The sequence below is a fragment of the Scylla paramamosain genome, chromosome 40 (genome assembly GCF_035594125.1).
Source record: "Scylla paramamosain isolate STU-SP2022 chromosome 40, ASM3559412v1, whole genome shotgun sequence".
Classification (NCBI taxonomy): Eukaryota; Metazoa; Arthropoda; class Malacostraca; order Decapoda; family Portunidae; genus Scylla; species Scylla paramamosain.
In genome coordinates, this window is record NC_087190.1 from 1290001 (window position 1) to 1307500 (window position 17500).

Below are 17500 nucleotides of genomic sequence, written 5' to 3' on the forward strand. Positions count from 1 at the left end.
TAATTAATTCCAAACATGAATGGAAGAAGCAAACAGACTCTCTCTCTCTCTCTCTCTCTCTCTCTCTCTCTCTCTCTCTCTCTCTCTCTCTCTCTCTCTCTCTCTCTCTCTAATTAACGAAGAGTTTGTTTTTATCAATAATCTTCTTCTGGCTATTCCTTATTTACTATTTTTACTTTTCTTGTATCCTATTTATTGTTATTATTTTTATCACTATTATTATCATTTGTACTGATTCTAGTATAGCGATCAGAAATTTAATAAATAAATAAATAAATAAAAGATTCGCTTAATGAAAGAAGAAAAACAAAATATTGAACATATGCAATAAAAGATTATGTAAATAGAAACACAAAGACAATCAAAGAAAATAAACAGATAAATAAATAAAAGACAAAGAAAAATAGCAAGAGAATCTCACACAACTAAAAAAAAATGTCCTATATTTCTTCTTTTCTTTTCTTTTATGTTTTTTTTTTCGTCAGTGAAGAGATTAAGTCAGTTTTATTCTCAACTTTATTTTTATTTTTTTATTGCACGGTGAGAGAGAGAGAGAGAGAGAGAGAGAGAGAGAGAGAGAGAGAGAGAGAGAGAGAGAGAGAGAGAGAGAGAGAACTGTAACGTTAGCCAACTTGCACGAAATTTTCTCCTGTTTTTCCTTTTTTTTTTTTTTTTTTTTAGCTAACTTGCATCGATATTTTTCTCTCTCTCTCTCTCTCTCTCTCTCTCTCTCTCTCTCTCTCTCTCTCTCTCTCTCTCTCTCTCTCTCTCTCTCGCTTTCTGTCATTTTTTTAGCTAATTTGTCTTTTTTTATCGTGATTTTATGTAGTTCTTCCTAATCTCTCTCTCTCTCTCTCTCTCTCTCTCTCTCTCTCTCTCTCTCTCTCTCTCTCTCTCTCTCTCTCTCTCTCTCTCTCTGGTATTTTAAACTATCTTCTATTTGTAAACTTACCCTTTTCCTGTTTTTCTCTTAGTATTATTCTTTTTTTTTCTATTTCTCTATTTATCACTTTTCTTTTCCTTACTGCCCTTACTCTGTCTTGAAACTTTCGTACACGCATTCTTAAACCATCGTATGAAAAAATAAATAAAAAAAGCTATACGATACACAGACTTCACTTTCGTACGCGTATATGTAAGTATCGTACAAAGAAAAAAATCTAGCTTTACTCTACCCCAACTTAACTTTCGTACACGTATACTTAAGTACCGTACGAAAAAAAATAATAAAATAAAATAAAATAATAAAAATAATCTAACCGTACAATACCAACTTGAATATAGACTAAAATATCATTAATAATAAAAAAAAAAGCATGGAAAATATACACAGCACGTAGCCTAAGTTCCCCAAACAAGCGAGGCCGATATTCAGTTATGTGTAAAAAGCTTAAGTTTAGGGAAAAGTTCATACTAAGCGCCTGTAGAGGTAAAACCATTTATCTCTACACGGGGAAAGGTGGAGAGAATGAGGCGGTGTGTGTGTATGTACGTGTGTATGTCGGGATGGGGGGTGGGGGTTGTTTTCTTGTCCTTTTTTCTTATTTTCTTTTGTTTTTATTCTTGTTATTCTCATTCTTGTTCTTATTCTATCAGTGATACTAGTTTTTTTCCTTTCCTTTTTATTTTCTCTCCTTCTCTTGTTATTCCGTTGCGTTATCTCTTCTTGTTTTTTCGTACTCTTATTTCTGATCTTCGTTTTGTATTTTTTCCTTTTCCTTTTTATTTTTTTCTCTCTCTTCTTCTTTTGTTGCGTTATCTCTTCTGATTTCTTCTTATTTTTATTTCTGACCTTCGTTTTTCTTTATTTGTTCTCATTCTTGTTCTTCTATTAATATTGCTGCTCCGAACTCTTCTCTTCTTTCTCATCATCTTCTTCATCATGTTCTTATTCTCGTTCTTCTTCTATTACAATTACTACTTCAAACTCTTTATTTTCTTCCTTGATCTTCTCTCTCTTATTCTTCCGTCGTTCACACGCCAGAAGTCAGAAGTCAGCTATTTCTGTCATCTTCACAATCTTTCCCTGTCCTACTTCCTTACCCCTCCTTAAGTCTTCGTATATTTCTGTCTTCTGGTTTTCTTCCCTATTGGTTGCTTTAGTCTTTGTTCCTGCCCTGCATGTCAAGAGCCGTGTTGTCAAATGTCTCTGCTCTAGTGGAAGTTATTGGGATTTCCAAGGGTGTTGTTATTTCAGTGATGGTTTAACAAGTCCTGGTGGAAGTTATTGAGGTTTCCAAGTGTTTTCATGATTCCGGTGATGTTTCAGCAAGTTCTGCTGGAAATTGTTGGAGTTTACGAGGGTTTTCATGATTTCAGTGAAGGTTCAACGGGCTCTTCTGGAAATTATTGTGGTTTTCATGATTCCAGTGAAGATGCAACAGGCTCTACTGGAAATTAATGGGGTTTTCAAGTGTTTTCGTGATTCCAGTGGAGGTTCAACAGGCTCTATTGGAAATTAATGGGGTTTTCAAGTGTTTTCGTGATTCCAGTGAAGGTTCAACAGGCTCTACTGGAAATCAGTGGAGTTTCGAATGGTTTTCATGATTCCAGTAATAGTTTAGCAAGCTCTACTGGAAATTACTGAGGTTTCCAAGTATGTTTTCATCACTCCAGTGGTTTCTTAGCAGGCTCTACTAAAAGTAATACGTTCTCCAGACTATTTTCATGATTTAAGTGATAGTTTAACAGATTCAGCATCCTTTATTGGTAAAACACCTCTGAGAACTTGACCAATCATCTCTGTGGCCCTGGAAAATAATCCTGAAGAGCGAACAAAGCGTTTCAAAATCTCGACCCTTGATTCTTTTCCTTTAGTTATAATGTTCGCATTCTTTACTTCCCCAAACCTTGGAAATTAAAACTACCACAACGCGCTGCCTCTCTCTCTCTCTCTCTCTCTCTCTCTCTCTCTCTCTCTCTCTCTCTCTCTCTCTCTCTCTCTCTCTCTCTCTCTCTCTCAAAGGCCATAGAATTTATTGGCCGGGTTCTCAAGAGTGTTTCTCCTGTTAATAATATAGAAATCTTGTTGTCACTAGAAGGATAAACCAGTGTAACCAACTACATAGACCCTTTCCAATGTAGTGGAGGTGTGCAGCGAAGTCTCTCTCTCTCTCTCTCTCTCTCTCTCTCTCTCTCTCTCTCGGTAAAGCAGATAGCTGGGCTGTGACAAGATGAATGATGAACAAAAATGCCACGCGTGTCATGAAAGGTGAGGCTGTAACCCGAGCCCTCACACCCTTGCTGCCTCCCGCCACAAACTAGTACTTTTAATCGCTCCGCTCTCTCACCATGATTATTTTCTACAGAGATGGTCAGCCGGGTTCTGTTTCTCTGGCTAATGATGTCGAAATCTTGTTAATCTCTCACTAGAGCCGTAAAAAAAAACCTTAAAAACCCGTGTCTCTTTAACTACCTAGAGCCTTTGGAATGTATTGGAGGCGCGGCACAAAAGTATTTCAGAATAAGGTACTGCGGAAAGGCTACCCACTCTTTGCTTAAAAGTCAAAAGGGAACACCAAAACCAATCAACAAACTATAACAAATTAATAAAGCCTCGAAATCTGAAAGGAGCGGGGAAGTTTGATGGTTACTGAGAGGGAGAAGTTTGGCGAAGTCCTGCCACCTGTTGAGGCTTCGCTGCTCCGGTATTTGTGAGCTGAAGAAGCAAAGGTCCGTATTTTGAAACATTTCTGCGCCGCACCTCCACTATTTCAAAAGGTTCTGTGTTATTGAAGCTACACGGGTTTTCAAGAGTGTTTTTGCTGTTTAAATGACAGATTAACAAGATTTCTACATTGCTAAAAGCAAAAACACTCATCTCTGTGGCCTTGGAAAATAGTCACGGCGAGATAGCAGAGCGAGCGTTTCTGAATACAGATCTTTTAGTAAGTTCACGGGTTTTCAAGAGTTTATACAGTTCTAGTGCCAGATTAATAAAAATTTTTACATTTATGTCTGGAGAAAGAGTCTTGAAAACCCGGGTAATCATCTATGTGACCTTTGAAAATAGTCGCAATGAGAGAACAGAGCGATTCAAACTACAGGACAGAGGATTAGAGTGTCAATTCGCTGCCAACACACGTACCTTATGTAAGGGTGCTGTAGCAGGGGCGTCAGGGAGTTGAGAGCCTCGTCAGCCGCGTCCAGGCAGGGAATGGAGCAGTCTGCCTCCCGCGCGGCGCCGCTCGTTATATAAACCCAGAGCATGTTGCCAGCTGCCGCCGTCGCCGCAGATGCTTCTAAATACTTATTCTTGCGTTCACCGCGCCGTGTTCTCGAGTACGCGTGGTCTTCACAGGTGCCTGCACTCTGTGAGAGGAGAGAATGTTTTTTTTTTTTTAACTCTTTCACTGCTATTTGACACAACTTCTTTTATCAACCACATCGAGTTCTTTTTTTTTTTTTTTTTTTTTATTCTACACACGCCCATAGTGGTGGGAACTGTTGCCCGGCAGCCAGGAATGCCTGTGTTTGCGGGTCGCCGTGGCTATGCCGAGCGGGGCGGGGGAGCCGTGATGCAGTCAAGCCTCGGAGGCACTTTTTCGAAGTCTATGCGCGTATATGCGCTCGCCTGTGATGACGGCCAGCTGTAGCTCCGAAACTAGCAGTGGCACAGAAAAGGCTCAGGAAAGGCACAACAGTCACAAAGGCAACGGAGAGCAGGGCACAGCATGGAACCGCACTCCGGCCAGGAGACGCGCTTTTTTCCTGTCCTCTGTCTCGTTGACTAACCGCCGCGCCCGCCGCCCACCGCTTGTCAAGTGACCTACCGCTTATCACGTGAGACCAAGGAGGTTTAATAATTAGAGATTTATACGCGTCCGTTTTTCTCTCCTTTTCCTCTCTCACACACACACTGCACAAATAATTACATTTTCGCACGCATACACACACACATACTCACACATTCGTAACAATATGAATACCTTCATTCTCAACCTTCCATTACCCACTCAAATTATCCAAATTACTCATTTGTAGGTAATTACCCATAGGTTGGCAACCACTGTGCTAGTGCATCAGGGCCAGGACGGCGCCTCCTAACGAAGGACTTTAGAGTTGTCATTTGGGAACCGTTACCCCAGAGTGGATGCCCCTCCTGCCCTCGCACCGTGGCCTGAGGATCCCTCGGCCCCAACACGCATGCGGTCCCACTGTACCACGGCGGCCCCGCATATCCCAGTGAAAGGGTTAATTGCTCCTCTTATTTGAGTTCTAAGTGAGGAAAGTCATGAAGACACCCTTGAAAACCCCAGGAACTTCCACTAGTGCCTGGTAAACAATCACTGGGATGATGAAAACACCCTTGACTCATGACTAGTGATGGTTTACCAAACTCTAGTGGAAGTTAAGAAAGAAAAGGAAAACAAGGAAGCTGCAAGAAGCCATCAGGCCCACACGTGGCTTACTGGGGTTTTCATGACTCCCGTGATAATTTACAAACAAGCCAGCCAAAAATAAAAATAATAATGATAATAATAAAAAGAGGGAACTTTCAATTGACAACAGTACCACATCGTTTCTGACCTCTGTTTGGGGACTGGCGCCTCAGTGGGTCTTTATTTTGTTGTTGCTGTTCTTGTTCTCCTTGGCCAGCACTCCTCTTACATAAAACAATAAAAAAAAAATCACCTTTCTGGGAAGAGAGGACATCACACACACACACACACACACACACACACACACACACACACACACACACACACACATCTAGCCATCAGCAGCCAGTGTCTTTAATGGCCAACACAACAGCCTCATAACTCAGGTGGGCCGACAGGTAAATTCGTTTCTGCAACACCTGTAATCCACTTCTATGCAGGTCGAAGGGAGAATGGGAAGGGGGAAGAGGAATGGGGAAGGGGGAAGAGGTAAGGGTAATCCGTCTTTGAGCAGAGGGAAGGAGAGGAGAGTGTGAAAGTGGCAGTAATGGGATGAGAAGTAGTAATGGGTAATGGATGTGAGAGGGTGATGGTGAGTATGAGGAGGGTAGTAATGGTGTGAAAGGGGTAAAAGGGATTGGGATGTGAAAGGGGAAGGGGAATAGGAGAGGGGAAAAAGGACAGGGAAATGGTCATTCATCTTTGGGAGAGGGAAGAAAAAGGAGAGTGTGAGACGAGTACTAATAGGTGGAATGGTGTGTGTGTGTGTGTGTGTGTTGTACGGTGGACATTTCTAAATTTCCAGAGCTTTTTTCCTTTTATTACGACAAACGACACATATTTTTTTTCAAAGGATATTCAGCAGGTAATATTCAGCCCTCAGTTGTTTAAAATACGCAAAATAAGCTTTAAAATAATTACTGATTGCAACACTCTTACCGTTTTTGTAAGGATCATATTCTGAAACACCTGTGCCACATCACTACATTCAAAAGGATCCAATAGAAGTTGCACATTTTCAAGGGTGTCTTTATGATCCAAGTGACAGATTAACAACATTTCTACATTATTAACATGATAAACACTCTTGAGAACCTGGCTTATTATCTCTGTGGCCTTTGAAAATAGTCGGGGTGAGAGCGCAAAGCGTTTCTAGATACGAGCCTATAAAATGTATAGCGAGGTAAACACGTGAATCTGCTTAGCCTCTCTCTCTCTCTCTTAGCGGGGAGCCCGAGCAATGCTGAGGCCGTAACTGATTAGGCTTTGATTTATGAAGGCGGCGCGTATACAGAGCAAGCGTGCATCAGTGAGGGGTGGGTGAGAAGGGGCGATAGCTTGGGCTCCTCTCATTACTTAGGTCTGCTTAGCTTGACTATGAAAGGGCAAAGGAGCGTCTGACTTCGCGCGGCGCCGGAGGGCAGTGAAGCTGACGTCCGCCCACCGTGTCTGGTTTGCTGGTTGCATTGTACCGGGTGTGGCAAAACGTTATGGTATGTGGTTATGTATTTTTTAGTGTTATTGTTATATTATTATTATTATTATTATTATTGGTGCTGCTGTCATTTATATGTGATTTTATGTTAGGGATGAACGGACAGACAGACAGACAAACAAAACAGATATAGACAGACACATAGACAGAAAAAGACAAGAGATAGACAGACAGACAGACAGACAGATAGACAAACACATAGGCACAGATAAGTAGACAAACAGATAGACAGATAAACAAATAGACAGACATGGCTGCAAAGTGTCAGGCTGTCATCACAGGACAACAAAAAATAAAATCCTCAGTCAGTTTATTTTAGAAAGAATAGTTATAATCCGTCTGCTCCTTTGTCTACTCTTAAACTAACTTGGTGCTGCTTCAAGACAAGGCACTGGTAACAATAACAATAAAAGTAATAGTAATAATAATAATAATAACAATGGTAATGCTTATAATAACCTGCCCATCTATTATCTATCATTTAAGTGACAGAAGATAATGACAGGCTGAGATCTCCATAAGGTTTAGATACCAGAGAAAAGATTTAATATTCACTGTTATTCAGTTACATTAAGTTAGGTTACGTTAGGTTTGGTTAAATTACAATTCCTTAGGATGCTTCATTACCTCCATTTGGTCCTCTCTTAATATATTCAGTGTTGTTTGGTGAGATTAGGTTAGGTTATGTAAGGCTTAGGAAGCAACTTTTTTTCCTATGTTGATGATGACGATGATGATGATGATGATGATGATGATGATGATGATAATGATGATGATGATGATACTACTGCTTGTCCTGTTATGTTCAGTTTTACATCATGAAATGACTTTTTTCATATAATGATACTACTACTACTACTACTACTACTACTATATACCCTTTTTACAACATGGAACCAGAAAGTCAAATGAAGGTACCCACAAAACAAACACCTTTTTATCTACTTCCCTTGACACACACAACATCTCTCCCTAAAGCCTGACCTAACGTGACCTCCTCAAACTCAAGCCCATCATTCCCCCAGGCCAGGTCATCGTCTGAGTCTGAGAGGTCGACGTTCAAGGTACCTAGGTCACACTGGGGAGGGATGCAGGTGAGATCATGTAGTTCCTGCAGAGGAGGCTTACCGAGTTGTGTTAGGTCATCCCGGGTCATCCTCAATGGTCTTGTGAGGTCATCTTGGTGGTTCCTTCTGCCCTTTCTTCTTGAGTTTTGAAGGTCACTCTGTTTCTTTGTGACCTTCCTCCTGTTCCTGGGGTCATCTGGATAGTGATCTTTGACCTTCTTGGAGTTATGGTTGTTTAGTTCTGTTGAGAGGTCACTTAAATTGCTATCACTGACCTTTCTTGAGTTTCTAAGGTCACTTTGTTCCCTCCTGACCTCATCTCTGCTCCTGAGGTCACTGTCACCACTACCATCTCCTCTGCTGTGTGTAATGCAGCCTTGTCTCTCACCATCTACACCACTAAGGTCACCAAGGCCACAATTGCCAGGAATAAGGCCACAAATGCTATTCCTGACCTCACTCCTCTCACCGGGACCAATGCTCAGGTCAGGCTCATCAGGGTCATCAGTGTTACCAGGGTCAGGGTCATCAGGGTTACCAGGGTCAGGGTCATCAGGGTTGCCAAGGTCAGGGTGTTCAGGGTTGAGGTGATGGGTGCCTTGAAACTCAGCATCATTTGCCTGAGTTAAGTTCTCATAGTAAGGAATGAAGACGTCATACATGTACTGGAGCCCTTCTGTTGTGGGGAGAGGGTGAGGGTTAGTCTACCAGGCACACACACACACACACACACACTTTTTGTTCTGTATTGTACAATGTTTAGTTTCATTAAGTCCTTTTCATAACTTACATTACAATAACTGACTGTCTTTTCATTATTCCTGCATACATGACTCTCTCTCTCTCTCTCTCTCTCTCTCTCTCTCTCTCTCTCTCTCTCTCTCTCTCTCTCTCTCTCTCTCTCTCTCTCTCTCTCTCTCTCTCTCTCTCTCTCTCTCTCCCACCCACTCACCTGGCACAGTAATCCTGTGCTTGTAAGGGATGTGGTTGAAGTACAGCTTTCTGAAACTCCAACTCAGCCTGATGGGATTAGCCGAGTCCATCTCCCTGGCCAGGCCCTCCCAGTCCAGGCCATGAAAGTTGTCCACCTGCTTACTGTACAGCCTGTGGGGGAGAGACTACTGCTTACATGCTGGCAGGAGGAGAGGAAGGATGCAAGAAGTGATGTCGTGCTGTAAATGGTTCAGACAAGTCACAGGCAAGGTGACTGGCAGGGTGCAAGACATGGCCAGTGTGTGTAAGGGTGCACTGTAGGAAAATATGTAAAGAAATTGTGTCAGGTAAGAAATTCATTTAAAAAGAGATTAAAGTGTTACAATTTAAATACAAATTAAAGTACTACAAGTTTATGTATTGTATTAGTATATCACACTCAGACATGACTCACACCTCACGGGTTTGAGACGAGGCATTTTGTTGCATTATACATTTAACACTTATATATTAAATATTTAAGAGCAAGCAGCCATTTACTACATCTGAAATAAAATCTACAACTTTTGTTCACTTATCTTCAGCCTTGAAACTAGAGAAAATGTGAAATATCTCATCTACTACGTCTGAAATAAAAACCCAACACTTTTATTCACATATCTCCAGTCTTAAAATTACAGAAAACGTGAAATATCCATGTAAACTTTAGCAATTAATCATACTAGGTGCAAGTACATGAATTCCTCAAGAGTTACATGTGCACATCAACTCAGAAAAGGTTGGGAGCCACAGCATTAGATAACTCAATTATTTCTTTTCTTTTTTTTTACGTAGGAGGCACATTGGCTAAGGGCAACAAAAATCCAATAAAAACAAAATAAATAAATAAATAAATAAAAGGACCACTAAGATGCCCATCCCCAAATAAGATCCAAAGCAGTAGTCAAAAATTTAATTCACAGGAAATGCTATCACTACTCATTTAGGGCATTCAGAGACACAGTACACAAGTCACCTGATAGAGGGAGGCAGAGGGGGTACTTACAGACGGATGAACTTCACCATCTCCTGCCTCATCACCGACACGCTGTACTTCTCCCCACTCCTGCCAGCCAGAATATTCATCCGTCTTCTCATGTACGTTGGATTCCTGGTCTACACACACACACACACACACATATAGAGGATCAAGATTAATGCCTTCCCAATCTGCTGGAGTATTTGAATGGTTTGTGTCATGAATGTGAATATATATAGACAGAGCAGTTATTATTATTATTATTATTATTATTATTATTATTATTATTATTATTATTATTATTATCATTACATATATTAGAGTTAGTATTTGTCTTAGGAGGGAAGAAGATAGATATAAAGTGAGTGATATTAAAATATTACTACTATTGCTGCTCTCTCTCTCTCCACTATTTATGTCCCTTCCTCCCTCCCTTTCTCACTCACTCCTTCACTTCTTCAATCAATCAGTCTCTTACTCCACCTATCCTCTCTTTCCACTCACTCACCCTGACATAAGGAAAGATCTGCATCCACGGAATCTTCCTCAGGTGGTACGCCATCTCAAAGCTCTGCACCTTCATCACCTGCTTTAGACCTTGCAGCATCCGTTGGTCCTCCGCCTTCTTCCATGGTCCAATGCGCACTGCAGGTGACAAGATGGTGAACAAACTCACACACACACACATACTAAGAGAAGGGAGGCGAGAACGTAAGAAAAAGATAGATTTAAAAAGAGATAGAAAGGAATAGGTTCTCAAATTGTGGTGGATGAACGGAATCATGATTGTGCTGAGTCATTAGGCAGCTTTAGAAGATTAGACAATTTTATGAATATGGATGATGGGTGAATGTAGGTATGTGTGTTCTGTACAGGGACTGCCACATGTAGGCCTGATGGCTTCCTACACCAACCCTTATTTTCTTATGCCCTTATGTTACAATATATTCAATACACCTACACTTCCTACATCAACACCAGTACACACACCTACCCACAGCACACCTTCACAACACCTACAATACATTCCCAACCTCAAGAGCCCAACACAAACCAACACACAAAACAAACCATACATACACTTGATATTCCTCAGCATGAAGTGGTTCAGAAAGCAAACACTGAAGAATGAGCTGAGTGGAGGGCCAATGAGGAGTTCTGCAGCCAGCATGTCAGTACCAAAGATCTCCATCACATACTGTAGCTTAGCCAACATTAAGCCCGTCATTCGCTGGGCCTTCCTCATCAGACACCGCCCTCGGAGAAATGGCAGCAGCTTCCTTGCCTTCCTGTATATCTGTGGGGAAGGAGGAGGAGGAGTGTGAGGGAGTAGAAAATTGACAGCAAACTTGTAATGGAAGAGATATTTGAGGAGGAAAGAGAGGAGTGATGAAGGAGGAGGAACAAGAAGAGTGATATCTAATAAGGAAAGAGAAAAAGGTTGATGAAAGAGAAAAGAGAAGGGTAACAGAAGAGGAGAGCTGTCCTTGTATCAGTCCCATCCCTTCCCTCCACCCCACCACACACTCACAAGGTTCAGGGTGCGATGGGGAAGATCCTTGCCCAGGTAGAGGAGGAAGTGCACCTTGTTCCTCTGACTCAGGTACTCAAAGGGCTGCACCATCACCCTACCACACTCGCGCAGCACTCTGCCCGTCCGTGCCGACACCAATGGACGCAGGTCGTAGAAGCCGTACTCCTGCAGAGGATGGTACCAGTGACCCAGCCACAGTGGGAACATAGATAAAAACAGAAGTAAGGGAAACTGCAAGAATCCATCCAGCCCAAATGGGAACAAAAAGACACAAGAAGCATAAGGTAATAGAGAAGGTACAAGAAGCCATCCAGATAAGAAATATAAGAAAATAAGAGTCAAGTCATCCAGTCCCAGTTGGAACATAAAGACACAAGAAAACAATGTCTCCTGATATGGATAAACCTTAAAAATAAACACACCTTCTGAAACGCAAACCAGTTCCGGGCAAGAATCTTGTCCTCCCGAAGAGTGAAGCGTGATGACTCCACTAATATGCCCATGGAATGCCACTCAGCATAGGTCTTGGAAGAGAGGGTGTAGGTGGTCAGGTGGTGCAGGTGCAGTTCACTCAGTGGCCAGTCCACCGTGATGTTCAGGTTGTTAAGGAACTGGGGGAGGCAGGAACAATGAGAGAAGGTGGTGGTGGTGGTGGTTGGCTAGTTGAGGGAATGTGGTGGTGAAGTGGTGATGTGCAAGTTATGAGTGAGTGATTTGTGAATGAGTGAGTGAGTGTGTGTGTGATGAAACTGGAAATCTTTGGGAATGAGTGGTGGAGTGGTGGAGGAATGCAAGTTTTACAAATGGTGGAGCAGTTGTAGCAAGTGAAAATGATGAAACTGGAGAATCTTAGGGAATGAGTGGTTGTGTTGCAACTGTGGTGTGTGGATGAGTGATGAAACTGTGGAAATCTTAGGAAATGAGTGGTGGAGTGGTACAGCAATGCAAGTTATAAGTGGTGAAGCATCTAGTGAGTGATGAAACAGGCAAATCGTTGTGAATGAGTGGTGGCTGAACACACACACACAAATAGAAAAGTCTGAAATAAACAACACAATAATAGCAAAGAACAAGCAAAAATTAAAACAGACTGAGCCAAAAGATAGCAAACAGAACCCTTTAAACACACACACACACACACACACACACACACACACACCTCGAGCTGCTGTGGTGTAGGGTAGAAGGGGTCATCAAAGTTGTCCGGCCTGGTTTCACTCAGTTCAGCAGGGGTGAGGTTGCCACTCTCCAACCTTTCAAAGTAGTCTTCAGTGTACTGTAGCTTGGCATCAATGTACTTCTTGGCTTCCTCTGTGTAACGTGATGGCTGGAAAACCATGTCCTTTATCTTCCAGTAGTCCTCATATTCCTGCACCTCCTCCACCTCCTCCTCCGCAATGCCAGCACTTTGGGGAAACTTGTAAGTGGCCTCCTCCAGGGTGGGTATGTCCCTCTGCTGAAGGATGAACCCTGGGAAACTCCGGTGCATGCTGGGGACCTCCACGGTTACCCACCCCTCATCCTCACCATCTGCAGAGCACCTGTGGGGGATGTGAGGATACTTCTGCAGGTGGGTTGTTGCTACTGTTCTCCAATGTCAGCTGATAAATAGCAGACAATGAAAAGAACAGGATACCAAACATAAAAAAAAGACAATAAAAAATATATAAATCACACACACACACACAAAAGAAAATAAAAAAATAAAAAAATAAAAAAATATATAAAATAAGAAAAATACAAGTAAAAACCACAACTGACTGAAAAAACACAAAGTCAACAGTAATCCCCACAGCCATCACCACCACCACTACCACTACCACTACCAAACTGAGAAAACAAGCAGTGACATTAGCACCCACCTCAAACTGGGCACAAAGCCATCGATCTCCTCTCCTTCACTATAAATAACTTGGCCTTCGACCTCGGCAGCTGCAGCATTCCTCTCCAGGGTCATCCTTTCCTTGAGAACCCTCCTCGGCTGGTGGTACAAATCATCACTATAATCAATGTCATCAACAGAGGTATCTGTCTCCCAGCCAAGCATTCCACTGTAGGCTAAGCGAGAAATTCCACCACATAGTCTTTTCTTTAGTCTCTCCCGTTCTTGTTCCATTTTCCTTGAGTGGGATATGCTTTCTGTTAGTCTCTCCTCTTCTTGAGATATGGCCTCTATTTGTCTTCTCTTTAGTCTTTCCCATTCTTCCATTTTCTTTGAGTAGGATACATCTTCTATTTGTCTTTTCTTGAGTCTTTCCTGTTCTTCCTCTGTTTTCTTCAAGTGAGATGCATTCTCAGTTAATCTTGTGCTTTCTTCCTCCCTATTTCCTCCGTCACTCATTTCTATCCCTCCTTCACCTATTCTTTGGCTTGAGTGTGAGTTTGTTTTTTCTCTCCTTCCTTCTTTACCAGCTCCTCTCTTTTTCTTCCTTCTTTGACTCTTTCCTCCTTTGTTATCTTCACCTATCTGCTTTTCTCTTCTTTCTGGCATAATGAATGTATGGTCTTCAGAAGAGTACATATTTTCTTCCCCTTCTCTTCCTCTTCCTCCTTTGTCTCTCTTCCTTTTCTCTTTTACAAGATATGAAGTGAAGGAAGATTCTGATAATGGCTGTGATATCTCTGCCTCTTCCTCTGCTTCTCTTCTCTTCTTTTTCTTTGCTTTGAAATGTGCTTCACTTCCTTCACTATCTTCAGGTTTCTCTTTGGTCTCCTTTTTCTTTTTCTTCTTCTTTTTATGTGTCACTAGTTCCCCTCCTTCTTCTGTCATTTCTCTTTTATTTATGGCTCTTGCTCTAAAAATTTCTGCATTGTCTTCACATCTTGCATTCCAGTCAGTATCACCATCACTGTCTTTTCTCCTTCTCTTTGTGTACGTCCTTCTCTCGTCTTCATCATCCTTAACCTTGTCCTCCCCCTCCTTTTTTTTCTTTACATTAGTGTCAACAAGCGACTCTTCTTCATCTTGCTTTCTTTTCTTCTTCATCTTAATTTTCTGTTCCATCCCCATTTCTTCATCCTCTATTACTTTCTTGGTATACATGACTGGCATTTCTTTTTTTCTGTAATTACACAAAACTCAGGTTAATGCTTAGACACATAATATAATGTACACGTATGACTGACTATTGCACCACGCCATTTGAGAATTCTTAGTAAACAAATTCAAATGTCTGGAAAAGGCTCATTAAAAAACAGGGGCACCATAAGGGGGATTAAGCCTCTGACAGCCACTTGGTACAACTTTCCCTAATTATCAAACACTCTGAAACACCTTTACTTGTTCTACAGCCACATCCAACCTTTGAACTGCAAAGAAATTGCAAAATGTATTCTTTTTCATCACTAACTTTCCTGTAAATGCTTATAAAGACTTCACACATTGCTTCTGGTGCTGCTAACTGTTTTGTATTATACATAAGAACATAATATGGGAAGCTGTAAGAAGCAATCAGGCCTACACATGGCAGTCCCTGTATGAAATATACCTACATATTTCCACCTATTGTCCCCATCCATAAATCCATCTAATCTTCTTTTAAAGCTCCCTAATGTCCTTAATGTAATGAAAGGTTAAGCTGGGAAGAAAATGTAAACAAATCCAAAATTAGCAGCAAATACCTCAAACATTACTGTGCACTCAGCAGTCAGCAGGCCACAAGGCAACCTGGTGTCCTACTTGCCCTGGCAGCGTGCTGAGGTGCTGTTGCGTGTTGAGGGAGGCCCAGCAGACTCGTCAGCAGGGTGGAGTTGTGGTGGGTGCAAGGTGGTGACACCCTGGGCAAGAAGTGGAGTGTTACTATACATGCTCGGGTTGCCATGACAAGCACACTGACCGTATCTCCTTCAATAGCCGTAAGTACGTAGATATGAAATGTATAACTCACAGATGACTCCTGGAAGAGGATGATCAAGCCTGTGACTCCAGCTCCAAATTACACATTCTGGATCTTATGGTCATGTGGTCGAACCTGTGATTGAGGCTCCCTATTTTTGCAGTGTAATCAAATCTTTGTTCTTCATCTATCCATACTTTATCTAACTTTCCTTCAAACTCACGAACTGATTCAGCATTTACCATGGATAAAGGATTATCAGCAATGTATGGCTGGCATATTAGTACTGCAGGTGATACACGACAAGAAACTTCCCTTATCTCCCCATTACCCAATACTAGGCAAGCAATACCAGATAAATACACAAATACACACAAGTAAGCGTACACAGATATGAACATGAATCTTATGTACTACTGTCTGCATCGGGACATTCACCAGTGTTGTGGGCACTGGTGGGGAATGTGGATCCAGCCTTGCTGAGTAGAGATATCTTATTCTTCTTTTGTTCAGGGCCGTGAGATCGTGACCTGTGAGCCCTAGTGACATCCCATGATACGATCACAGGCGTGGCAACTGACCTGTCTTGCTAAGGAAGACAGCTGTGATGGGCGGACGCCTACCTTCCAACACAACGAGAGAGATACAAACAAACAATCTGTTGGATGCTGATGATGATTGTTTCTTGTTTCCTAACGGGTTTTCTTATATTTTCTTCTTTTTAATGTTTCAGGGCCTTTTGACTTATTTCTATTTTCTTATATTTGCTTTAGTGTTTTTAAGCTTGTTTTCTAGCTGTCTTTACGTTGAATCTTTATTTTATTTATTTTCTTGCGATATGAATTCTCAAATTGATTGACTGATAGATTGATTTACTGTTGTGTATAGAAGTAGAGCAGCCGAGGAGGGAGACAGGGAAGCCACATAATGCATGACTTCTAATTTCTCTAAAATTTCTGATTGGGTAAGGGTAAATATACGTAGTATTGTTCAATGCCTCAAAACTCAATTCCTCCATCTATCAACTTAACAACCTTCCAGATAACTATCCCCTCTTCTTCAGTGACACTCACCTGTTCCCCTCTTCTACACTGGGTATCCTCGGTCTGTCCTTTACTTATAATTTAAACTGGAAACTTCACATCTCATCTCTAGCTAAAGCAGCTTCTATGAAATTAGGTATTATGAGTCGTCTCAGCTAGTTTTTCTCCCTCCCCAACTGCTAAATCTGTACTGGGACCTTATCCGTCCATGTATGGAGTACGCTTCACATGTGTGTCCAGGAAGGGGGGATCCATTCATATCGCTCTTTTAGACAGGGTGGAATCAAAAGCATTTCGCCTTATCAGCTCTTCGCCTCTAACTGACTGTCTTCAGTCTCTTTCTCATCGTCGCAGTGGTGCATCTCATCTTCAGTCGATATTTTCACGCTAACTGCTCTTATGACCTTGTTAACTGCATGGCTCCCCTACTCCCGCTTCCTCGCTGCACATGACTTCTCTCACACATATTCTGTCCACCTCCCTAATGCAAAAGTTAACCAGTATTCCCAATCTTTCATCCCCCTACTTTTTTTTTTTTTTTTTGGGGGGGGGTAAACTCTGGAACCCCTGCTCACTTCTGTTTCCTCCTTCCTGTGACTTGTACGTTTTCAAGAGAGAGATATCAAAAGACTTCTTCGTTTTCCGGTAATTCTTTTGACTTTTCTTTAGGAACTGACATTCTAGTGAGCCTTTATTTTTTCAAGCTGTTGATGCCCTTGGCCACTGCCCTTCTTACATAAAAAAAAAAAAAACGCCATTCCCACACGTGTCTCACCCAGGTGGCGATCAGTGACCTCCACACATTTCCCCACTGTTGGCAAGACTGTCGCTGCAGCTGCTGTGTTGTTGCTCAGACATCCAGTAACTCTTTATTTTGGTTCCTCTGTCGCCGCCCACATCTGCTGCTCCCCTGCTTTGTTTGTGGTTTTAATGTGTTTCTTTCTTTCATTCTTCCTTTTCTTTTTTTTTTTTTTCTTTTCTTTTTTTACGTTTTTCGTTTTTTTTTCTGTGTAGTTAAAATTCAGTAGAAATACATAATAAGCTAAGATAAGTAAAAATAATAACATTAATATCTGATTACATAATCTAAAATCGAAACAAATGAATAAAAAAAGTAAACTAAAGTAAGTAATGATGAAGGCCTGGATACTTCGAATACATATTTAAAATACAAATAACTGAATGAAAAGACA

The 17500-nt window shown here is 41.5% G+C and overlaps 2 protein-coding genes across 6 annotated transcripts in view; both read right to left on the reverse strand.

Moving 5' to 3' along the window:
- Nucleotides 1-4319, reverse strand: part of LOC135092679 (prohormone-1-like) — a 30990-nt gene extending 26671 nt beyond the window's left edge. The window contains exon 1 of one of the 2 annotated variants that reach the window (XM_063991293.1): nt 4088-4319. The gene's annotated coding sequence lies outside the window, so the exon portion shown is untranslated. The remainder of the gene's footprint in view (nt 1-4087) is intronic. The other variant, XM_063991292.1, reaches the window with a different exon arrangement.
- A 2857-nt stretch (nt 4320-7176) lies between these two features.
- LOC135092680 (uncharacterized) overlaps nt 7177-17500 on the reverse strand; it is a 94522-nt gene continuing 84198 nt past the window's right edge. The window contains exons 1-11 of one of the 4 annotated variants that reach the window (XM_063991295.1): nt 17083-17240; nt 15050-15205; nt 13291-14490; nt 12588-12969; nt 11851-12039; nt 11426-11593; nt 10975-11191; nt 10403-10539; nt 9922-10031; nt 8896-9047; nt 7177-8619 (exon numbers count right to left, since the gene is read on the reverse strand). In XM_063991295.1, the coding sequence (XP_063847365.1) occupies nt 7814-8619; nt 8896-9047; nt 9922-10031; nt 10403-10539; nt 10975-11191; nt 11426-11593; nt 11851-12039; nt 12588-12969; nt 13291-14480 (3351 nt within the window). In that variant the 5' untranslated portion in view covers nt 14481-14490; nt 15050-15205; nt 17083-17240 and the 3' untranslated portion in view covers nt 7177-7813. The other 3 variants (XM_063991294.1, XM_063991297.1, XM_063991296.1) reach the window with 3 other exon arrangements.